This window comes from Impatiens glandulifera, chromosome 3, assembly GCF_907164915.1.
Source record: "Impatiens glandulifera chromosome 3, dImpGla2.1, whole genome shotgun sequence".
In the NCBI taxonomy this organism is placed as follows: domain Eukaryota; kingdom Viridiplantae; phylum Streptophyta; class Magnoliopsida; order Ericales; family Balsaminaceae; genus Impatiens; species Impatiens glandulifera.
In genome coordinates, this window is record NC_061864.1 from 1,374,644 (window position 1) to 1,397,514 (window position 22,871).

The 22,871-nt window shown below is 32.0% G+C and overlaps 6 protein-coding genes across 7 annotated transcripts; 3 read left to right on the plus strand and 3 right to left on the minus strand.

The window, feature by feature from the left end:
- Positions 1-1,577: 1,577 nt before the first annotated feature.
- On the plus strand, positions 1,578-2,117 carry LOC124928791 (pectinesterase inhibitor-like). The gene has a single exon (XM_047469037.1). It carries the CDS (start codon positions 1,578-1,580, stop codon positions 2,115-2,117), a length of 540 nt encoding a protein of 179 aa, XP_047324993.1.
- Positions 2,118-3,053: 936 nt separating this feature from the next.
- Positions 3,054-5,306, plus strand: LOC124931591 (protein KINESIN LIGHT CHAIN-RELATED 1-like). Its single transcript, XM_047472097.1, has 3 exons — positions 3,054-3,834; positions 3,930-4,838; positions 4,926-5,306. Exons 1-3 carry the CDS (start codon positions 3,170-3,172, stop codon positions 5,143-5,145), a joined length of 1,794 nt encoding a protein of 597 aa, XP_047328053.1. The 5' UTR covers positions 3,054-3,169; the 3' UTR covers positions 5,146-5,306.
- A 536-nt stretch (positions 5,307-5,842) lies between these two features.
- On the minus strand, positions 5,843-7,159 carry LOC124932353 (protein kish-like). Its single transcript, XM_047472973.1, has 4 exons — positions 7,069-7,159; positions 6,875-6,981; positions 6,150-6,184; positions 5,843-6,061 (listed from the first exon to the last, which is right to left on the minus strand). The coding sequence occupies exons 1-4, from the start codon at positions 7,069-7,071 to the stop codon at positions 5,994-5,996; spliced, it is 213 nt and encodes a 70-aa protein (XP_047328929.1). The 5' UTR covers positions 7,072-7,159; the 3' UTR covers positions 5,843-5,993.
- A 3,667-nt stretch (positions 7,160-10,826) lies between these two features.
- LOC124932615 (26S proteasome non-ATPase regulatory subunit 8 homolog A) lies at positions 10,827-13,674 on the minus strand. The gene is made up of 6 exons (XM_047473273.1): positions 13,461-13,674; positions 12,692-12,770; positions 11,953-12,055; positions 11,559-11,822; positions 11,293-11,404; positions 10,827-11,215 (listed from the first exon to the last, which is right to left on the minus strand). The coding sequence occupies exons 1-6, from the start codon at positions 13,563-13,565 to the stop codon at positions 11,075-11,077; spliced, it is 804 nt and encodes a 267-aa protein (XP_047329229.1). The 5' UTR covers positions 13,566-13,674; the 3' UTR covers positions 10,827-11,074.
- A 2,292-nt stretch (positions 13,675-15,966) lies between these two features.
- Positions 15,967-16,539, plus strand: LOC124928793 (probable E3 ubiquitin-protein ligase RHA4A). Its single transcript, XM_047469038.1, has 2 exons — positions 15,967-16,316; positions 16,398-16,539. Exons 1-2 carry the CDS (start codon positions 15,967-15,969, stop codon positions 16,537-16,539), a joined length of 492 nt encoding a protein of 163 aa, XP_047324994.1.
- Positions 16,540-16,928: 389 nt separating this feature from the next.
- LOC124928702 (auxin response factor 9-like) lies at positions 16,929-21,388 on the minus strand. Of its 2 annotated transcripts, none has more exons than XM_047468955.1 (14): positions 21,016-21,388; positions 20,814-20,923; positions 20,571-20,669; positions 20,346-20,402; positions 20,058-20,213; positions 19,900-19,984; positions 19,694-19,784; positions 19,427-19,591; positions 19,226-19,339; positions 19,079-19,151; positions 18,834-18,993; positions 17,948-18,474; positions 17,680-17,867; positions 16,929-17,554 (listed from the first exon to the last, which is right to left on the minus strand). In XM_047468955.1, the coding sequence occupies exons 1-14, from the start codon at positions 21,053-21,055 to the stop codon at positions 17,404-17,406; spliced, it is 2,016 nt and encodes a 671-aa protein (XP_047324911.1). In that variant the 5' UTR covers positions 21,056-21,388; the 3' UTR covers positions 16,929-17,403. The 2 variants fall into 2 exon arrangements, with proteins under 2 accessions (XP_047324911.1, XP_047324912.1); XM_047468956.1 differs by having other exon boundaries at positions 21,091-21,387.
- Positions 21,389-22,871: the final 1,483 nt, after the last annotated feature.

Here is a 22,871-nt window from a genome sequence, read left to right on the forward strand (position 1 = left end):
GGCAGCTTGCGGTGGTTATGTTTAACAAAAAAAAAAAAAAAAAAAAAGCCTAAAAGACTATCGATGACCTTTGTGACGATTTGTTTTAAAAATTAATTTAAGAGCTTAAAGTAAGCTATCGAAATAATTATAACTTACTCAGATAATTTGTCCTTGTAAGCATAATTGTAATATCCTAACATACTTGACTTAAAATTAATCTTAAAATGTAAATGAGTACTCTAAATAAAATTTATTAATAGTTTCAAATTCGAATTTTATTAATAAAGTTCTAATTTAAATGGGCAGATAATAAACCCGTACTATAAAAAAAACATTTAATAATGGTTTCAAATAACAATTAAATTAGATTATTAATACACAATTGTTAAATTTGCTTTCTATATTGCTTAAATTTCTCTCAAATGTAGGAAATCATACTATTTCCCAAAATATATTATAAGGATCTATATTATAATTGTGCATGATATTTACCCTCTAACAATTCATATAGTTAAAATATGAAGAAAATACCAAATATTTGTTTTAAAAGATGTTCATTTGATTCTAATAAAAAACTGATAATCTCTTCAAAAGATAAATAAATAAATTTCAAGAAATTCAATAAAAACATGAAAATAAAACATACAACCAAATAAAAGCATAAACATACGCTATCATTCAATAATACCAAACATTTTGAATAACACATATTTGATCGTAAAAGTGAAAATCCTATCAAAGTAATTGAATATCCAAATTGAAAAAAATAGAACTCACCAATCAATTGAGACATATTATATTTCAAAATTGAATAAAACTATTTGTATATTATTAATCATGTATACTTAGGACTTGTTTGAGGAAGTGTTTTTTTTTTGTTTTGTTTGGATTTTTTCAAAAAAATTAAAAAAATCCTTCTTTGATTAAAAGTAAGAAAATTTTAATTTTTATTTATTTTTTACCAAATTATCCTTTATCTCTAAATTTTTATTTAATAATTAATTTATATTAAAAAAGTAAATAATTTTATATTTTAATAAATAAATAAATTGATGATGTAATTGTTAAATTTTGAGATGAAAAATGAGTTTTATCCCAGTAACCTATTTATCAAATAAACTCTTTACGGATTTGTTTGAAATCTGTTTTTATCTCAAATGCATGTGCTGAATTCTTATGCCAGTGTGATCTTAACTATTTATTTATTTTTATATTTTAGCGTGTCAGTGTTTTTTTTTTTTACTTTAAGATATTTACATATGTTTTACTAAAAAAAAAAAAAAACCTTTATCGAATGACATTCTTTATTAAAAAACATAGATTATCTACCCATATATAATGTCTGAAATAAGTTGTTAATCAAAATTTATCTATATCTTAAACAATAATAACTCAAATCATTTAGTTGCTTTCAATAAAGGAACATTTCCATAATCTAATAAACAATCAACATATAATATATAAAAAAATCTTCATATTAAGCAAGTTCCCAAAATTATTGAACGGTTACCATACATGGGCTTAAGTTTTCTCGATCAAGAACTATAAAAAGAGGTCATTGGTATTGAAAAAAAATACAAACAATAAGAAGATATATGGCTATTTCTCCCTCTTTCAATATGAGTTGTTATTTGTTATGTGTATCTATCATCTTATTTAGCCTCTCATTTACAAGTGCAATCTCATTAGTCTCCAAAGTTTGCGGCATAACCCAAAACCCTTCCCAATGTAACCAAGTTTTGGGCTCTAATCCTCGGGCAGCCAAAGCAGATCTCAAGGGTCTGGGCTACATATCGATCGACATAGCCTTGTCCAATGCCAAACAATCATTCGGCTATGTTTCTTCTCTAGTCAAGACGACTACAGATTCAACGCTCAAGGGCAGGTATGATACGTGTGCAGAGAACTATGACGACACTGTGGACAGCCTTAGCCAATGCAAGACGTTCTTGGACAATGGCGACATTTCGAGCTTTCGAACCTATGCCTCTGCTGCTCTTACTGATATCGATACATGCGAAGACAGCTTTGAAGGCCCGCCGGCTGCACCGGCTAAACTAGACTTGGCTAATAAAAAGTTGTCGGGACTCATTAGTATTGTTTTAGCTGTAGGAGCCCTCTTGGATGGCCAGTAACTATTTATTATTATGTGAAATCTTGTGGTACTTTAATTTGTTTATTTAGCTCAAGAATCTATATATTAATGGAATGGGAAAATATGAGTATGGGATTTTCTCCTACTTTTTGGTTTGCATAAGATGTATATTATTGAAATATAAACATATGATTTTATTTTGATCCAACCCTTTGTAGTTATTAGAAATCAATTATAAACTTTGAAAACCAATTATGAGTTTGCTTTAATGCTTGCACCTTGTAAATGAATGGTTAAAATAGAATGATAGATCAACATATAGCAAAGAAGAACCCAAACTCAATAACTTAATCTCATATATATCAAGGTAATCTTAATAATCATGATTATTTTTACAGTAATTAAATACCTGACTATAATCTCGGTTTTGTTTTTACCAAGGTTATACACCTCCGCAATTTGGCTATAATTATTCTATTTGTATGTTATTTAAATAATTTTTTTCATATTTTATATATATGGACCTTTTAAATATATATATATATATATATATATATATATATATATATATATATATATATATATATAATTTTTACTAATTATTTAAGCAAGAATTTAGATTACTTTTTTTCTAATTATTCAATAAGTTACCCCACTACTAATTTAGGCTTTATCTTTAACTCGAATTTATGTCATATACAATTTAGTTGAATTTGTGGTTGATCTATCCTATTATATGAGTTATTATTATTTTTATTTGTTAAGATATACAATTTTTATTTTTTATTTTTTAACATATACAATTTTTTTATTAAAAAAAGTAGGAGATTATTTATAAGTTAGATAACATATGCATTATTCAATAAAGTTCATTTGAGTAAAATTAAAATTATATTTTGTTTTTTCTTAGAATTAATGATATTGTATTATAAAATGAAAAGAAACTGAATTGGCGGTGGCATAATTCCAACTGTAACGGCAAGTTTAGAAACAGCTCCTCCTCCTCCTCTGTTCTTCTTCCTCCTTTCTTTATCAACTGCTTCAGCTCAATTCAAATCTCTCTCTCTCTCTCTCTCTGATTATTGTATTATAATGCCTGGCCTGGTTTCAGTGAAGACGCCTCATGAAGCTCCTGAGCTTCGGATTGACGTTCCCGTAAGCAATCAGATCCAGAACAGTACAGATCGACCTGAGATCGTCAAACCTAAAACGACGTCGCCGGCACCAAGACGGCTTTCTTCTCCGTCTCCTTTGATTTCCCGCGCCAAGCCGTCGCCAGATCGAGCTTCTGGTAAGAAGAAGTCGCCGGAAAAGCCTCTCGTTGACGAATCCTCGCTGGATAATCCCGATCTCGGTCCATTCCTCTTGAAGCTCGCGCGTGACACTATCGCATCAGGCGACGGTCCAACTAAGGCGCTCGAGTACGCACTCAGAGCTTCCAAATCGTTCGAGAGGTGCGCTGTCGATGGAGAACCGAGTTTGGATCTCGCAATGAGCTTGCACGTTGTCGCAGCGATCTACTGTAGCTTAGGGAGGTTTGAGGACGCGATTCCGGTGCTCGAGATAGCGATTAAAGTGCCGGATGTCTCTAGAGGTACGAATCACGCTTTAGCAGCATTCTCAGGGTATATGCAACTCGGCGATACTCACTCGATGCTAGGGCAGCTGGATCAGTCCATAGAGTGTTACAAAGTTGGATTGAAAATTCAGTCGGAGGCCCTCGGCGAGACGGATCCGAGAGTCGCTGAAACTTGCAGGTGTGAGACATCATAATTAATTACATGTTTCCGTTCATTGTCGAACCTTAATTAGCCATAAATTCAAGCCTTTTGCATTGAGCAATTTACTACAGGTACTTGGCAGAAGCTCATGTTCAAGCAATGCAATTCAATGAAGCGGAAATCTTATGCAAGAGAACTCTCAGCATACATCAAATCCATAGTGCACCTGCATCACTTGAAGAAGCTGCTGACAGAAGATTAATGGCCCTTATATACGAAGCAAAAGGAGATTACGAAGCAGCTCTTGAGCACCTCGTTCTCGCAAGCATGGCAATGATTGCAAACAACCAAGAGAATGAAGTCGCTTCAATTGATGTCAGCATTGGTAATATATACATGTCCCTGTCTCGTTTCGACGAAGCAATCTTCTCCTATCAGAAAGCCCTGGCTGTTTTCAAATCATTAAAAGGCGACAACCACCCTTCAGTTGCCTCTGTTTTCGTTCGATTAGCTGATCTATACTACAGAACAGGCAAGCTTCGAGAATCCAGAACCTATTGTGAAAACGCATCAAGAATATATGCAAAACCAGTTCCTGGAACCACTTCTGAAGAAATTGCAAGTGGAATTTCAGAAATTTCTGCCATCTACGAATCTTTTAATGAACCTGATGAGGCAATCAAGCTATTGCAGAAGGCAATGAAATTGTTGGAGGATAAACCAGGGCAACAAGTAACAGTTGCTGGTATACAAGCAAGAATGGGTGTTATGTTTTATGTAGTTGGACGTTATGAAGAATCATGGAGCTATTTCTCCAGTTCTGTGGCGAAACTTAGAGCCAATGGAGAAAGGAAATCTGCATTTTTTGGAGTTTTACTTAATCAGATGGGTTTGGCCTGTGTACAGCTATTCAAGATAGACGAAGCTGTTGAATTGTTTGAAGAAGCAAGAGAAATACTCGAGCAGGAACGTGGAACTTGCGATCAAGATACCATTGGATTGTATAGTAACCTTGCTGCCACTTATGATGCTATGGGAAGGTAACAACAACTTTTTTCGAAATTACCTTATCTTGTTTGATGTGAGTTATTTGAAATTAATCGCGTTTATGTGTGTGTGGTTAACAGAGTAGATGAAGCAGTTGAGATACTGGAAACTGTAGTGAAGCTAAGAGAAGAGAAGCTGGGAACAGCAAATCCAGATTTCGACAATGAGAAGAAGAGATTAGTTGAGCTTCTGAAAGAGGCTGGCAGGTCTCGTAAGAAGAAACCCAAGTCACTAGGAAAACTTATGGATCCAAACGCGAGGAAGGCAAAGAAATGGTCTGCGTTTGGTTTCAGGAATTGAGATGATCGATGTAAACACGTGTAGATATATATTACTCATTTCATCATGCAATGATTTGAGTTTGTTTTCTATTGTGATCATGGAGAAGATGCTTTAATTGTTTGTTATTGCTGTATTGCTGTTTGAGAAGGTTCAATATAATGGTCTGCTTTTTAATTTTCCACCAAATTTCTAATCTATGACTAAATATTTGCATCATCTACTATAATCATTTGAATCCGAACCAATCTATCATTTAACTTTTTCTTAATCCAAATTGGTATGTTTCAAAACATGCTTTTTTTTCTTTATAGCAAAGAGAATCTATATGAAAAATATTAATGTGGGTGGTGGACTGGTGGGGTTTCAGTTTGGTAAATATGATAAACAATATGATGAGCTGTTCCAAATCATTATGAAGTACTATAAGCTGGACGAAACAATTGAGAATAAAACATTTGGTTGGTACTATGATTTTGTTGGTTGGAATATTTCAGAAGCTCTACCTTACAATGATTGTTGCTTTAATCATGAATAAAACATTATATCATCATGTGTTTGGTCAAGTCATAATTGGTTAAGAATCATTCTTTCTTTTTGGTTAAACTTAAGTCTATGATAGTTGTTCATGAATGACAAGGCTAATGTTTTTGTTTGGGAACGATAATATGACTGTTTTGGCCTTTCTTTGTTTGTATTCCAAGTAAACTATGATGACTTCTCAAACCTCCAAAGTTTTGTAATGGTTTAATACATTAGATTGTATGGCATTTCAAAAAGTTATTGACAACAAGAAGAAAATAATATCAATATTTCTATAAATCAGCTACATAGTTCCACAATATATGAAAATGCACCTTCATCATCCCTTAGAAAAATATAATTGAAACTCCCATAGTAAAGCATCCCGCTGCTACCCAAGGGCTTAAGCGCTCACCTGCATCGAATATTCAAGAGTTTATAAATTCCACATTCAGCAAACCCTAAAATAGCCACAGGGCACCATTCAAATTCTATCTACATACCAATTCGAGAAGCCTTCCAGAAAAACCCTCGGAACCTGACATATAGATCAGGAAAGAAGCAAAAAAAGATAAATTAGCAACAAGTAGGATCCAATTCTTAGGAGAGTTACGAGAGCAACAACCAAGTCCGATAACTTTTTTCCTCGTACTTCCAGTGCAAGTAATGGATAAATACTTGACAAATTTAACAAAATTTGCATCGAATTGGGGCACAAAACTGCTAACGATAAGTAACAATTATATACCAGATTCTATCATGCATTAGAATTGTAGCAAAACAGTCCAGATACCTACCATTTCTTTAGCCCAGCAATGGAAAAAATAATGGACATCTGCTATCTTCAAAAGACCTACCATTTCTTTAGCCCAACAATGGCAAAATTAATGGACAACTGCTATCTTCAAAAGCAATAATAGCAGAAACGATTTTCATACTAGTCAAATCTAACCAAGAATTCTGTCCTACAGATTTGTGGTACAATCATGAAAACAAGAAATGAGGAATATTTTGATTGCCTATTAATTCCACTTTGTTAGAATCATACACATTGATGATCTCATACAAAACAAATTACATCAAGATCTGATGATCCCATTTCAATACAACAGTTGATCTACTTCTGCTGTTCAGTATGATATCTAATTTTATTCCAAATCTGACATAGACAATTAGAAAACCTAGAATGACAGCAAAACATGAATTTTGAAAGTAAAAGTGGCAGTACCCTGTCTTCTGCACAAGGGTTGAAGGGAACTGCAACTTAAGATATGTACATGTGCAAATCACCAGAAGCACCACCGTCAAGAAAGAGTGGAAGTTGAAAAGAGCTGACTGCAAAACAAACAACAGTGTAAACCCATCAACGAACTGTTGTTTTCAATCGGATGATGAAGATTTTTCATTTTTCCAATACGTTACCATGTCTCGATTAGATTTCCCCCCCCGCAGATTCGAGCTTTCTCCCTCACCGATCCGAATCAAAGAAGCCCTTATGAAAAATTTCTTTTTTTTTTTTTTTTTTTTTTAATTTCGTGCGATTTATCATAGCAATGAGATCCGACAGTTCGGGTACCCAAAGGAACCGACCCGATTGGACAGAACCATTGCAGACAGTTCGTTAATTTGATTCAGCTGTTTGTTGGGTATTTTTTTAAGGGAGCTGCTTTTCCCACCCCCTCCCATATTCCCACCCCCTCCCTCACTCCTCAATCAACTCTAAAATGACTTATTTAACCCTGCCACCTTTATATATTTACATTTCTTATTTTATTTATTTTAGGGCGGCGGTGAAGGCTACTTATTATTAAAAATATTATGTTTGACTAATTATTAATATATAATATTATTTAGACTTATTATTAAAAATATTATGTTTGAATAATTATTAATATATAATATTATTAAATAAAATATTATGATTATATTAATTATTAATTATTATTTAATAGATAATTTTATTTATAAAAATATTAATAATTATTAATATTATGTTTGACTAATTATTAATATATAATATTATTAATTAAAATTAGAAATAATTATTAATATATAATATTATTAATTAAAATTAAAAATATTATGTTTGACTAATTATTAATATATAATATTATTAATTAAAATATTATAATTAGACTAATTATTAATTATTATTTGATAAATAATTTTTGTAAGTATTTTAATATATATATATATATATAATTAATATAATAAAATATTAATTATTTATATTTTATTAAATTATTATATATTTCAATATTTAATATATTTTAAATAATTATAATATAAAAATAATAATATTTTGTATTTTTAATTAAATAAATAAAGTTAAAAAATATTAAAAATTAATTAATTATATTTAATAAAAACACTCAATAATAAAATAAAATAAATAAAATAAGAAATGTGTAAATATATAAAGGTGGTAGGGATAAATAAGTCATTTTAAAATTAATTAAGGAGTTAAGCGGGGGGTGGGAATATGGGAGGGGGTGGGAAAAGCAATTTGCTTTTTTTAATTAAATTTATACATTCAGTTAATTTATTTTTTATATTTGTAATAATATTTTATATATATTTAAATATTACTCACTTTATCTTTTATAATTATTTTTTTATAAATTATGAATAATATATAACTTATTATTTAATTATATATTTATAAATTTAATGTTTTTTTATTTAAAATAATTTGAATTTTACTAACTTAATTTTAAATATTAATAAATTATTTAAATTTTAAAAAAATAAAAATAAATTATATGAATATATTATTTTAAATAAGATAAAAAAATAAATAATTATAATAAATAATTATTTTTTACTTTTCTTATATTATTTTTTATTGTCTAACTTTTATCTATTTTTTAATTTATTCATTATAATAAAAAAAATAATATATTAATCTTTTTTTAACAATTATAAAATTAAAATCTTATTAAGAATGTGAACATTCTTAAATTTATTTATTTATGATTTAAAAATATATTATTTATAGTAATTATTTGTATAATATTTATGCAACAATTCTGTTAATATATTTTTTATATGTTTATCTATCTAACTCAAAACATAGTTTTCTTAATGACATGTTGTGAGTGTTCACTGAAAAATAATTATTAACTTTTTCAGTGCAATTGGCAGACAATAATTTTCGGTGGTAAGACAAGTTAAAGAAGCATTGGGTTTTGACGCACACCGGCAGCCCTCAATTTGTGATATCTCCTTCTGTCATGTATGTCATCTGTTTAGTAACTCTACTTGTTTTAGAGTTGGCCAATAGTAATAGTACAATAGAGAGAATCATTGGTGTTTTATATATATATATATATATATATATATATATATATATGACCATGCACATCAACAAAGGGAAGAAGAAGAAGAATGAAAAGATCATGATCAAAGATGTCGTGGTGAAGAAAGACGACTCGTAGTCTTTGATGGGATCGATCAAGGAATTCAGTAGTAACTTTATTGAGGGACTTACTAAAAATGCTACTTTTCTTTGATTTTGAGTGATGCTTTTTAATATTATTATTGTCATTAATTACCATCAGTTTCAACTATGTGTATGTGTGTATAAGTGTTGATTTATGTATGTTTGTATGAAACTTATTTTAAGAATGAATTTCAAAATTTGCTCATGTCGGTTTAAATGTGATACAATTTTGTTCTTGTTAGGATTTAAGGTTAAAAGTGATTTTTAAGAGTACAAAAGTCAAGAGTAATGACAATGCTAGTTTTTTATATTAATAAAAAATTGTGATTTTTTTTTTTTTTTTCATATTACCTATGGTTATCTCATTTATTATGTTTGACAATTTTAAAAAAATAAATATGATTGAAAGACTAAACATTATCTTCACAAAATTATTATTTAAATTAAATTTTATCGTTTAGCGATAATCAAATTCGTGACTTTAACTTGATCAAGTGGGTTACATTTAATTATTACTAGCTTTACTCCTTTTTTTTTTTTTTTATTGTTTACTTTTCTCAAATTAAACCTAAAGAGAATAAAATTTATTTATTAACTAAACCTAAGACTTCAGATCTATCAATAAATTTCTAAAACTAATTATTTTGAGAAAACATGAAGATTGGTGGAATATGCTCAAACATATATGCCATGTTAATTGTTGAATGGTAGATTTATGTATTAGCTCAACAATAAAATATAGTAACATGTCTTTAATGTATGTATATATAAAATAATTAAAAGACATGCATTTAATTAATTAGAGTGCAAGCATAGAGAGGTTGTTCAAGTTCTCCTCATCGGACTCCGACGGCTGTCTAACTATCCTCTGGCACACCAAACGGACAGCTCTTTCCCAACGCTGCTCATCTCCAGCGGCAGCGTTGGGACTGAGTGCGATCCGACCAAGCTGAAAGAAGAAGAGTCTGGAAGCGTAAACCAAATCCCTATAGGCTCTCTTAATGGGCTTCAAACTGAAAGATACTTTCAACACTAGAAATGGCCAAGCCAGACTAGCCACCATTGGACTCAGACCACTACCACCGCCGCCACCAACAGCGGCTAAGAGGTTCAGCTTCGGCGCCAGGGCCAACAAAGGAAGACCCATAATGCTATGTTATAAGAATTACTTTTAAGGGGTACTAAATACTAACCACTAGGTAAGTAAAGACCATATATATATATATATATGACTTGTTGGTTGAATCACTTTTAACGGATGGATGGATGGATGGATGATGGGGGTACTAACTATTGGTTGAATCACTTTTAACGGATGGATGGATGGATGGATGATGGGGGTACTAACTACTAAATTTAAAGGGTCTTTCTCAAACCTAAAAGTCAAAAGAATCCTTTTGTTTTTATTAATAAATCTGAATTGTATTAAATAGAGCTTCTCATTTAAGATATAGGATGATCAGTCTTGTGAGTGACACTATCCAATATCAATATGCCTTCATTACTTAAATTAACTAATTTTAAATAGCCCATATACATTTCAAACCATGCATCATCATTCCTTAATTAGCTTGTAGAGTACGTTGGATTCTGCTAATTTGTCGTTTGATAGTAGTAGGACATTTTGTGGGTCCCAGTGAAATTTCTAGGAAATTTCTCGGATTTTGTTTTGTTTTGTTTTTATCATTTGAAAGCTTTGGCACAATTCTAAGTCTCCCTGTCATATTAAAAATTCAGAAGCTTCAAATCTAAACTGAAATTCAAATCAGCCCAAGAGTTTTCCTAATAGGAGAAGAAACCAACAATAACATCTTAGTAGAACATGTTTGATCTTTTAAAAGAGACATTAAGGTAATGAAATTGCAAATAAACATATATGTATCTCCCCTCAACAGTTAAAAAGAGTGTCCTAATCATCAGGCAGGCATTTGAACTGCGAAACCCAGGAAACACAATACAATAATATCCCATCGGTCTCATTCTCTTTCACACAATGCGCTCCAACTCGCGGGCATAACTTAGAGTCTGGTTGATGAGCTGCAGAGATGGAATCTCCTTGCTTGGTGCTAAGTCTTTCGCCTTTTGGAATATCACCAAACCATTCTTTACCTCCCAGTCCGGGTGCTCCTATACAATAATTTCCATTCATTATTTTTACTCGGCCATTTGAAATAGAGCAGCAGCAGGAGGAGGAGGAAGTTTACCTCTTTGATGTATTCAAGCAATTCTTGGTCGGAAGTGAAGAGCAAGATTTTGATAGCATCTCGGATGGAAAGTGAATCATATGCCTTTTCACTGCACCCAGCAATCTCATCTCTGGAAAAATAAATTTATCATACACTGTGTCAAATGGGAAGATATTGGTGTTGTTTATGCTGATTCTTAGTGGAGAATAATTTTAAGACTATTTGCAATGAACAAACTTCTTTCCAACCCAAAAACATTGCAGCAAATTCAAACGACTAGTTACCTGACAGTCTTCGATAGAAGGTCCATGAAATAATCATAGGTTTCATGTGGTACAGTCTCTCTTGCACGTAGAACACGGTTGTAAGCACCTTCCATAAAAGACTGCTCTAATTCTACAGCATGTTTGATACAAGCATTCTCAAGGGCAGCAGCGGAAAGCAACTCCAGCTCAGTGTGGAACTCTGCAATCCTATTCTGCACTAAGAGTCTCAATAAATTGAGGCCCAAGATAAGGTACTCCTGAGGGGATTGTGAAAGACGCGCACTGCATTTAAAGAGAATTGAAACAAGGACATGCTAGGATGAGTGAAGCACAATTTTATAGAGATAATCAATGTATAGTATCATCAGACTATCCACAAATGCTCAAGTGAAAATACTAAATAGTTAGTTACCCTGCATCTGTGTAGTAAGGTTTCAACTGAAAGAAATCCCTCTCGAAGGCATCAAGGTCCCCAGTTTTCACAGTAAGAACAACTGCATGCTCATATATATCCCCTAAAATTGCAAGAAATTGTTATGATTACCAATATAGAAATGATAAGGTAAGAGGAAAATGGGTAAGTGCATGATACACGATCTTCATACATCCGTGGAACTTTAGGAGGATGGGAATTAGCTATAGATAAGAACAAAATTAAACAGAAAGGATAATCTGTGAGACTATTTGGAAACAATTTCTGGATCTCATTTTATCCACATCGAGATGAGATATCTCACAGCGAAAAAATGTTTCTAAATGGGGGCTTATGTATCAAATTCTTTATTGATCATGAAACTCTGCTGGGATACTTGAAGAATCTTATTACTGAAGTTCTATAAAGCGGTTGGAGATTCTCTTTCCAAGGATGTAAATATAAAATTCTGCATCAAAATGAACATGTCCTAAACTAGTACTCCCCCACTCCCAAATTCTTGATAGGAGTAATACCATTTTCAAACCTAAGGGCTTTCACCTCCCAAATACTACCTTTCCCAAAAAACAAATGTCAGAATCAGCAAGAACAACTTAAGAATTTCTTGTATTGATTACATGAAACAGTTAAACATTGTCTGAAATATGCCCACTGTTAATGGAGATATTGCTAGACAGATAATAGGTACGAGAAAAGGAAACAACAAAAGACAACGTACTTGCTATTGTTAACTCCTGAACAGCATTGGGTGTTTCTTGAAACAATGGCGGAAGGCTTTTGAAGCCAGTCAGTAAGACCTGCAATAAGATGATTATTCAATCATGAAATAATACTAATGACAAGTCCCTTAGAATCCATATAAAACTGCTATTAGTAGTGTCATTCATCTTCATCAAACAGCAAGATTTAACAATATTATTTATTACTATAAAAAAAAAAACATGATGAAATATGGATATGAAATGCACATCATTGTAAAAGAATCCAGATGTGGAAATATTACTGATTCTAAAATAGTCAAAATCTCTTTAAGAATAGAGAGTATATGAACAAATAAAAACATTATGCTTGTAAATGTTCATTTCAATCTTATTTATTAAGCTGTTAAGATTAGTGCAAGGATTGTGGCAAGCAATTTCCAGTCTAGCTTCATAAAAGCTACAAGTACACCTTCCATTTGTATGCAGTGTAAGATTATAAACAAACAAATAAATTTGACACAACTACCTAAAATCAAACTATGAAACTTCAAAACAGGAGACCGCAAATTGAATACTAGTTTCCAGACAATAATCTAAACATTATCGTGTATAGACGCAGCAAACCTTCCAAACACAGCATTGAAATCATGAAATTGAAATGCAACAACAAGAAAGATATCAGAGTTTGCGAAATGCATACATAGAACGTACAATAAGGCTACAAAACCTAGAAACTAGGGCTTAGGGACGAGAAAATCCGTAGATTGGAAAGTAGTAAGTAATTACCTTGAGTTTAGAAAGAAAATTATCGCAGCCATCGAAATCCTTTCTTGTGAAAGCAGCTTTGAATCGTTCGAATAGCTGGGAAACCTCCGTAAGCCTTGGATCCATTTCTCCGTCTCTCTATGTGCGATGATCCTAGAGGGAGGGTCTCTTGCCTTTTTCTCGTCTCGCCGTCGGTTTCTCAGTTTTTACAACTTGCCAGTTCGATCTTGACTCAAGTCCCAAGTAATCTAAACAAAATATAGAAAAAAAAATATATCCCAACTGTTGGGCTTTTTTTATAGTCCATTCCGTTTATTTATTTTAAACCATGTATGGGCCGTCAAGTAGGCCTGTTTTCATTTACTTGATTCAATTAAATTTTATTTTTTTATTTTGTTATTTTGTTTGTGATACATTCGCACAAGGTTATTATGATTTCTATTGTATTTTTGTTTAAAGCACATCTTTATTTGAATTATAATTAGGCTGTGTTTTGTTAATACAATGAAATATGTAAATGTTGGTATAGTAAAAAGTTATATCAACAATATTTTTATACGGTATTTATTATGTTTTTAATATGGATATATCCCTATATAATTTGTATTTTATATGTGGTATAAAATTATAACTGTACTTAAATTTATCTAAGACCTTTCTTATACCACTTATTTTTTAATTTTGATTGTACTCTTTATTAACAATAATATTATTATATAATATATTAAACATATATTTTATTTAGTTTTAATATTATATATAATATAATAATTTTAAATAATTAATGTATAATAAAAAATAATGATAGTGGTTTAAAATATAAAACATAAACATATTATCATGAATTGGGAAAATGATAATTCAAAAAAAACGAAACAGTAACATGAGAAAAAATAAAATAATAAGTAAAAAAACCTGAAAATAAGAAGAAAAAAAATCACTTTTTATTATAATAATAATTTTAATATTAAAAAATAATAATATATATATATATATATATATTTTGTTATAACCAATTAATAACATTTCATTTAAATGAATATAACTCACAGTTTATATTTTAATTTTAAAAAGTCATTTGTTATTAAATATATTAACTAAAATGTTAAATAATTATAGTACAATAATTTATAATAATAAATAAACTTAGAAAATAATAATAATATAAAAACAATTTTACTTTAATCAATTAAAATATTAAAATTGTGTTTTTATCCTGATACTGCATTTTATATCGATACCAACCTTGTACAATTTTTTTTTATGAAACAATAATAACTATAATAGCCAATAATGTAATTTGCAGTGTATTAAACGCCCCTAATAATTAAGAGTGTTGTTGGGATAATATTGAATTATATTTATATATGTTTTGGTCTTAACCTTGGCCACCACCGTCCATTGTGAATTTGTCATTGAACTTTTTGCCTTTATTCTTCTTCTATATATATATATATAGCTAATTAACATTATTATTATTATTATTATTATTTATTCTTTCACTGTTCATGCACATGCACCCATTCATTCCCATTCTCATCATCTCTGAAGACTAGACAGTCTAGTCCATGAAAGTGGGATGTTTATATAAGTTTTAACCCTTTTCTTTGCTTTGACTAGAGGTAGCTAGGTTTTAGGGTTTATATATATATATATATATCCCCCAACCCCACCCCACAAAGTTCCTTTAAAACAATTAATTGAACTTTATAATTATTTATTTGACCCCCCAAAATGGGATTTATTATAATTAATTAATGCTCATTTATTTGATATTCTAGTTGTACAAAAAGTTTCTTAATTAATTAATTAATTAACAGAAGAGAAACTTAATTAAAGGCTGGGGCTCCTAATTCATATTCTTCCACTAGCTAGCTGCTAGCTAGCTAATAGTTTGAACTTTGAATACACACACTAACAAGATATTTGATTGGCATTTGGACCAATCATTAGAAAAATCAAAGACTTTTTTTTATTTATTTTAAAAATCAAATCATTAGAAAAAGGTCAGATTATGTTTGTTAATGAAATAATTATAATGATCCTCCGAATGGGAGGAGGACACATTTGATGCTACAAACCGATTCTCCGATTCTCAATGGGGGACTTGACTGCATGTAGATGCTTAAACAGTGAGAATATATATATATATATATATATATATATATATATATATATATATATATATATATATATATATATATATATATATATATATATATATATATATATATATATATATATATATATATATATATAAAAGGCAAGGAAAATCTGAGCCATTCCTTTCCATTGAAAGAATAGCTATCTTTCTTTTCCATGTTGTTGTTTTACTCTTTCTTCTTAAGGAATAATTGACAAAATAAGACACCGGCCAGTTGTTGCAATTGATATTCATATATAGAAACCTGCATGTTGATTTTCAGCATAATTAAGAGAGTTTGTGTGTGGGGGGATGGCAAGTATATATATAAAGAGTGTGTGGTTGAAACAGAAAGAAAAGTGACATTTTTGCAAATTGAAATTGATGGGTTTATTATATTCTTCTTCTTCTTCTTCTCATTTGGAAGGAGGTGAAGAAAAAGAAGATGAAGAAGAGCCTGAACTGAGACTGTATCAGGCATTCATATTCTCCATACCAATTCTCTTCTCCATTATCCTCTTACTACTCTTCTATGTTTTCTATCTCAAGAGAAGAATAAGAAGAAGAAGTATTCTTAATATTAATACTAATTTCCATCATCATCAAACTCTTCCCATCACCTCCACTACTACTACTACTACTGCTCAACCTTCTTCTTCTTCTTATATCTTCAGAGCAAAACTTCAAACAATCTTGGTTGATGAAGATTTCATAAGGACCAAGGATAAACTGTAAGTCTTCTTTCCTGTTCAAAGAAGTCTCATGAAAGTTGTTGAGTTGTTAAAATTAAACATGAATTGAACAAACAGGTGCAGCGTCTGTCTGGGTGACTTTCAGATTGGGGAGGACCTCCACCAGCTTCCCACGTGCACACACGTCTTCCATGCAGATTGCATACTCCTCTGGCTCTCTTCAACCTCCACTTGTCCCCTTTGCAGGACCCAAATAATACCTTAAAATCTCTTTTTATATATATTATTATCATGTTTCCTACCATACCTTAAATAATAATATTTATTATTATTATTCTCTCTCTCTCTCTGTTTATATTAATATAGTTTATTAATCATTCAAATTAACCATTAGTAAAAGGGTTCCGGAATATTCATGAATCATAAGATGATGGGCACATGGGGATGGGGGTGGGGATAACCTTCTTTCTTTTCTTGGAAACACAAACCCCCCACCCACCATACCCCCATCCCATGCCCTTCAACAAGGCTGGATGGCTGGCTGGCAGGCATGTGGGTTTTTACTTTATTCTGTAATTTCTCAGATTCTAAATCATAAAACACATGGCAAGCAAGAAAGAGAGAACAACAATAACAAAAAGAAGAAGAAGAAAGTTACACAATTTCCCACTCATTTTGATTACTACTACTACAATACCAACAACAAGGCTAGTAACAGTACATGTGGTGTTCTTTTACCAGCACTTTTTGACAACCCATATTCACCAAAAGAAGACAAGAAACTAAACATAAAAAACATTTATGATGGATGATATTCACAGGTGGTGGTGGTGTTGGTGGTGTTCTTCTTCTACTAACACTGCTGCTTTCCATTCCTAAAAAATTAAGTCAAGGGTCTCATTTGGTACTTCTTCCTTCTTAAGTCTCTAAAATCTAATCATATGATAATCTTACAGGACTCAGATACCAAAGATCCATTACAAATAACACCTAATTATAGGAAGGGCCAGCTTTAATCCCCGCCCACTGGAAAGTCTAAGATCCTAAATTAGAAACCCCCCTCCCAAAATAAAACCAAAAACCAAAAATAAATAAACACCCACAAAAAGACAGAATTTGGGTAAGAAACCTAGGATTCGTCCGGGTCTGAGCTGCTGCTGAAAACAATCCCTCCCTCACTGTCTACAACTGCCGACGATGGAAGCTTGCTCCCTGCTTTCATTTTCTTCACGTCTTGGCTTGAACATATGAAGATCCTTCGCACCATGTTGCAGAATTCCCTGTCAGAAAAATAATACTGATTTTTAGTAATTTAACCCAAATAGGCCTTTGTTTGATGAAGGCCATACAATGTAATGATAAGATTTTTTTCAAATAATCAAACTCTCGGGCTGAAAATACTTACGGCCATGGATCGTCGCCCATAAGCATCATATCTCCTTCATCGTCGGTAAATACAATCTGCCATTTACTACGTTCCTGAAGCTCTCCCTGTATACCAAACATTTTCTCCAGATCATTTATAAGATCTTCATACCCTTTTAATGCACTCAAGTCAACAGCCCGACCAACTGCCATTCCTTGCAGTTGGACCTGCATGACATCATTTCTTAAATATTAATTTCAGGGAATATTAATTTTGATCATTTAATTAATGACTTCAGTCTTATTACCTTGGTGCGAGATCTAGTTGAGCTAATATTATTCTGCTTACTCTGCAGATCTTTTGTCAACCCCTGTTCCTTTGATGCCTTGGAAAGATCAGACTTCTGCTCTGTTTCAACAAGTGAAAGATTACCCGATAACGGCTCATCGCTTGTTGGTGGTGGAGGAACCTTACCAACAGAAGGGCTATTCAAATCGACACCAAATAACCGCCAGCGAGAAACTGACTCTGAATTCTGATCACCACACGGATTGGATGGAGGACCGTCATTTCTTTGGTTTCGTGCTGCTATGTGCAAAGGAGAATAACTTGAAGCAACAGACCATCTAGAAGGACCTCCCTTGTTATCTTCTACTTCGTCAGCAGTTGGGTTTGGCTTATTACTGTTCATATGCGACGCAGTTATCCAGTTGCCGTCCAACATGTTGTTGCTATTAGCAATAGTTACTTTCTTTTGAGATTCAGCCATGGATGTTAGTTGACTTGAACCATGTGATGGATTCCAGACAGCCGATGCAGCTGACGATGTATTATCTAGAGGAGATGTGTTGCAATGTCACAAAACAAAATCCACCAAAACAAGTGTGCTGAAAAGTTGTATTTGAAGTACTTAATATGTAGAGGTTGGTTTTATAAAATGTGGAACTAATGTAAGGAAATTAAATATTTTACCCTTGTAGTAACTTATAAGAATCTCAATTTTTAAAAATAAATATTTCTAGCTTATTACCTAAATTTTTTTTAGTTTAATTTTAGTTGAATCTAAATAATTAAATGATTTTTGGATAACAGCTATCAAATCAATTTAGTTCTAACAATTACATAATTATATAGATTTAAGTGATAAGTTGTGTTAGCAAACATTGCAAAATAAACAGTTGAACAGCCCTCACCAAGTACATGAGTTTCATTTGTTGGACGCGCCCTTTTATGCTTTGCCGTGTTTGTCTGCACGAGGTTAGGAGGAATGGATTGCACAAAGGGTTCTATTTCCCAGGGTGAAACCCTTTCAGGCCTTTGAACTGATGCAGGTTCAGGTTCATCCCAATGAACCTAGGAAAGTAGAAGACAACAGTTAACACTTGAATTCTCCTGAACCAATACATGGAAAATTTAGATAATCTAAAGACTGCAAAACCTTCAGGGACCGCCAATTAGAACCCTCCCACTGAGGGGAAATATCATCTACACCCACTACTGTGCCTGTAAAACTGTTGAAAAATAGTAACGAGTCAGCAACACGATATGAAGTGAAATACGCATCATGTCTAGAAGCAAATGTTACCTCCTCTCAGGAGTATCCTCTCCCTCAAACTTCATTTTGAACCGCATTCCAATCGAGACTCCTCTTTTGACAGCTTCGTTAAATTTGTTCAAGCTTACAATGAACTGACTTGTCCTAAAAGTTTTCCAAAAGTGAGAGCAGTTAAAATATTGCTCTACCTAAATAAAGAGAAAAAATCCTCCAAGGGAAATGGTTAAAAACCTGGGCTTGTAGAAAACAACAAATCGGGATTCAGTAACAACAGCATGCTTTGCAGTTGCGAGCACTCCCAAATGCATACTCTGACTAGAAATCACAGACGAAGGCATGGAGCTTTGCTGAGAAGCGGCACGTCTAATACCAACACGCAATTCACCATTTTCTCCTCTGAAGAGTTGGAAAGTTTTCAATAAATTAATAATCCTATTGTGGATCCCAAACAAATATATGCACAAGAAATCAGGAGGATACTAAGATTAAGATAAGAACCTCAGAAATACAAAGGTATCCCCAGCAACAAGTCTCTTTGATGTAACAAAAGTGCTCCAGCCTGTAGTCAGCAGATGTCTCCGTGGTTGGCCTGCATGATGTTAGGCGCAGACCGATATAAATCATCTCAAATTCCATGCACATAAGCACTCATAAACGTATTTCAACAATTGGTCATAGTAAAAAGATAATTCTAGTGTACATACCACGAAAGATGTGTTTGAAACGCCATTCACAGCCGTGCAAGTCCCTTGCTACCAGTTCTTGTGTAGGTATTGGTTGGGTCATATCCTAGATAAAACCAGATATTTAGTGATTGAGTTGAATTAGGGCAAGTTTAACAATATATGGAAAGAGAAATTACCAGTGGAGGAAGGCATTCAGTGGCGTGTTTCCGAAGAACTGAAAACCCTCCATGGGTGCTTGTATCTGAGGCAGTTAAAACCTTGGTGAATGAATAAACTGTGGGAAGCTTCAAAGTTTCAGAGATGGATACATCAGGACTCAAAGATTCCGTTTTCTGCAATTAACGCGCATAGACTTTTCAACGTTACGGAAACTAGAGAAGATTGTCAGGTCAAATTAAGGAAAGAGTACTTTTACTTTTACTTTTATTAATTGAAAAGGATGTGTGAAAATTTAGGGTTCTTACATCTTGTTCCGGCAACAAAGTAATCTGTGCATACACTTCATCCGTTTCTGGCTCAGCCTACGTATTATTAGCAAAATACAGTAAACGTAATTAAAGAACCAATTGGATAAGCTTGTTTTTTGTAGATCCCTAATCAGGAACCAATTTGTAATCTTGAAAATTGATTATAGACAAGACAACGAATCTAGCTCACGAAATGCAAACAAATAACAAATGAGAACACACCTTAAGCTCAGCGTGCGACACACGACACAGGATCTTCGAAGGAAGATTGAACATAGGAATCCTCTGATTCAATTTCAGATTTGTAGTTGATGCCTTCAACTAAACGAAAAAAAGAGGAGAAAATTCTCTCAACACAGATACAGAAATGGAAATTTTACCATAATAGAAAGAATGAAAACAAAAAAAAAAAATAGATTCTGATTCTCTCAACAACAACAAAACAAGTTCGATCTGGAAACTAACTTGTTCCATATGTCCTTGAGGGAAATAGTAAACTTTCTCTTCTCTCCGTGGAATTTCCACCAGTGGACCTGCACAAGCCTTCCATAGCTCCGTATACAACAAGTTATCAACTGCAAAAGGTATTCATTCAAAGAGTAAGAATATAAGCTAGGAAGAGCATAAACAACATAGAGAGAAAAAAAAAAAGACGGTTAGGTTAGACCTAAGGAATTTTGCTGCGAAAACGACCCTTGATTCTCCATGATTGAAAGCACGAGTCAAAAAAGATAAAAAGAACCTTCAAATCATGAATCGAAGCACATAATCCTTCCTCTTAAACTCGCTAATTTCAGCTCAATCCAAGCAGCTATATACTTCCCCGCTATAATAATGATGCTGCCTATAAACTTGCAGAAACGTTACCCTGCCGCTGGCTTTTCAGCTTCCAGTCGATGAGATCGGAAATACGGAAACCGTTAAACCGCCGTAAGAGATTTCTCTCACTAAAATCGGTGATTGAAGAAGCGTTACAGGAGAATCAAGTTCGAGCTTTATTATTATTACTACTTCTCTCTCTCTCTTCTTCAATGACTTCTTCCTTTAAAGCGTTGTCTCCTCCTCCAACCTTCGTCTCCTGCAATCCATAACGCTAACCTAACCAACTAACCATAGTTACTCCACTTAACCCGAGGTCGTCCTCGTGGAATAATAATAATACACGGAACGCCGTCTACAAACACTAACGGCGCTCTCCTCTCTTTCTTTAGGCCTTGTTTGACTCGGTCTCTGTTTTTCATTCTCCAAGTCTCTCTCACGTGTTCATTTATTATATTTTTTTAATAATATATAGCTGTGATTATTTCAATTATTTTTATATAAAATAAAATCTATAACAAAAAAAAAATTTATTTAGAATAAAACACGCACGTCAATGCCATCTAACTTTTAATTTGACTATTACAATCTGTAGCCTCGGTTTATCTTATTTATAAGTCAAATACACCTGTAATAAATTATTTAAATATTGTTTTTTCTCTGAATTATAAAATACTAACAAAAAAAAAAAAATATATTGACTAAGATACAGTAATCTCACTATGTCAGTGTCAAAGTGGTTTAGAATAAAACAATAATGTGTGAAATAGGAAATAAAAAGACCTTGTTTGATTCAATATTTTTTATTTATTTTAGATCAGACATTACTATCTTAAATAAGTTTAACACTCATATTTATGATAAGTTTTAATTTCCCTAAATTGTCAAATTGGTATTAGTTATTGTGATTAATTGAAATTTTAGATTTTTTTTTTTAAACCTCACAATTTAAGACTATTTATAGTTAAAGTTAGACAAAATTAGGTTTTATCTAAACCATTATTTAAGAATTTTACAGAATTGTTGGTTAAAACTCTCGTCTCGTCATAATTTTTTAGTTCAATTAGTGACATTAATATTTTATTTATTTATAAATTTAATTTATATAATAAGTTAATTGCTTTGAAACTGTAATAAATAATCCTAAATTATAACTTTTGAAAGAAAATATTATAACATTTATTTTATTATTCAATACTATTTTTATTTAAGTTATCTTAGTAAGGTTTGTTTGATTTAATATATGATTATTACAAATTGTATCAATCCTAATTTCTCTTAAATTCATGTTTATAACTTAAAAGACCGAACATGTGGACATTTTATTTTAATTAATCAAACTAGGCTTTAGTGAAAATTGTTGATGGGTGAAGTGTAAAAGCAAATTAGTGTTCCTTGAGAAATTTCTCACAAAAAATAAAAATGAAAATGACATTGGACTCTCTTTTAAAAATGGAAAATGAATATGAAAATGTTCCTTCGGAGTTGTTTGTTTGTTGTGCACTAGTGACATGGATAGTATTAGTACAAAGTGAGTCAAATATGTTGTATACCAAACAGTGCTTTAATTAATAGGAAGATCCTGTTGTAAGGACAAACTGTAACTTAACGGGAAATGGTAATCTCCGTTAAAGTGATCTGCCGTCTGATTGGTTGTTTGCTTCGCGGCAAGCAACAGGGTTGGCTAGAGTAAACCCGGCAAAA

Excerpts from the sequence above, each read along its gene's own strand:
- LOC124928791 (XM_047469037.1), top strand. The coding sequence starts at position 1,578 with ATGGCTATTTCTCCCTCTTTCAATATGAGTTGTTATTTGTTATGTGTA.
- LOC124931591 (XM_047472097.1), top strand. The coding sequence starts at position 3,170 with ATGCCTGGCCTGGTTTCAGTGAAGACGCCTCATGAAGCTCCTGAGCTT. Across the intron at positions 3,835-3,929 it reads AGAGTCGCTGAAACTTGCAG|GTACTTGGCAGAAGCTCATG; the intron begins GTGTGAGACATC and ends AATTTACTACAG. Across the intron at positions 4,839-4,925 it reads ACTTATGATGCTATGGGAAG|AGTAGATGAAGCAGTTGAGA; the intron begins GTAACAACAACT and ends TGTGGTTAACAG.
- LOC124932353 (XM_047472973.1), bottom strand. Across the intron at positions 6,185-6,874 it reads ACCCTTGTGCAGAAGACAGG|GTTCCGAGGGTTTTTCTGGA; the intron begins GTACTGCCACTT and ends TCTATATGTCAG. Across the intron at positions 6,062-6,149 it reads CTGGAAGGCTTCTCGAATTG|GTGAGCGCTTAAGCCCTTGG; the intron begins GTATGTAGATAG and ends TATTCGATGCAG.
- LOC124932615 (XM_047473273.1), bottom strand. The coding sequence starts at position 13,565 with ATGGATCCAAGGCTTACGGAGGTTTCCCAGCTATTCGAACGATTCAAA. Across the intron at positions 12,056-12,691 it reads TCAGGAGTTAACAATAGCAA|GGGATATATATGAGCATGCA; the intron begins GTACGTTGTCTT and ends TTGCAATTTTAG. Across the intron at positions 11,823-11,952 it reads CCTTACTACACAGATGCAGG|TGCGCGTCTTTCACAATCCC; the intron begins GTAACTAACTAT and ends CTTTAAATGCAG.
- LOC124928793 (XM_047469038.1), top strand. The coding sequence starts at position 15,967 with ATGGGTTTATTATATTCTTCTTCTTCTTCTTCTCATTTGGAAGGAGGT. Across the intron at positions 16,317-16,397 it reads AGGACCAAGGATAAACTGTA|CGTCTGTCTGGGTGACTTTC; the intron begins AGTCTTCTTTCC and ends AAACAGGTGCAG.
- LOC124928702 (XM_047468955.1), bottom strand. The coding sequence starts at position 21,055 with ATGGAGAATCAAGGGTCGTTTTCGCAGCAAAATTCCTTAG. Across the intron at positions 20,924-21,015 it reads TTCGCAGCAAAATTCCTTAG|TTGATAACTTGTTGTATACG; the intron begins GTCTAACCTAAC and ends TACCTTTTGCAG. Across the intron at positions 17,555-17,679 it reads ATGGGCGACGATCCATGGCC|GGAATTCTGCAACATGGTGC; the intron begins GTAAGTATTTTC and ends TTTTTCTGACAG.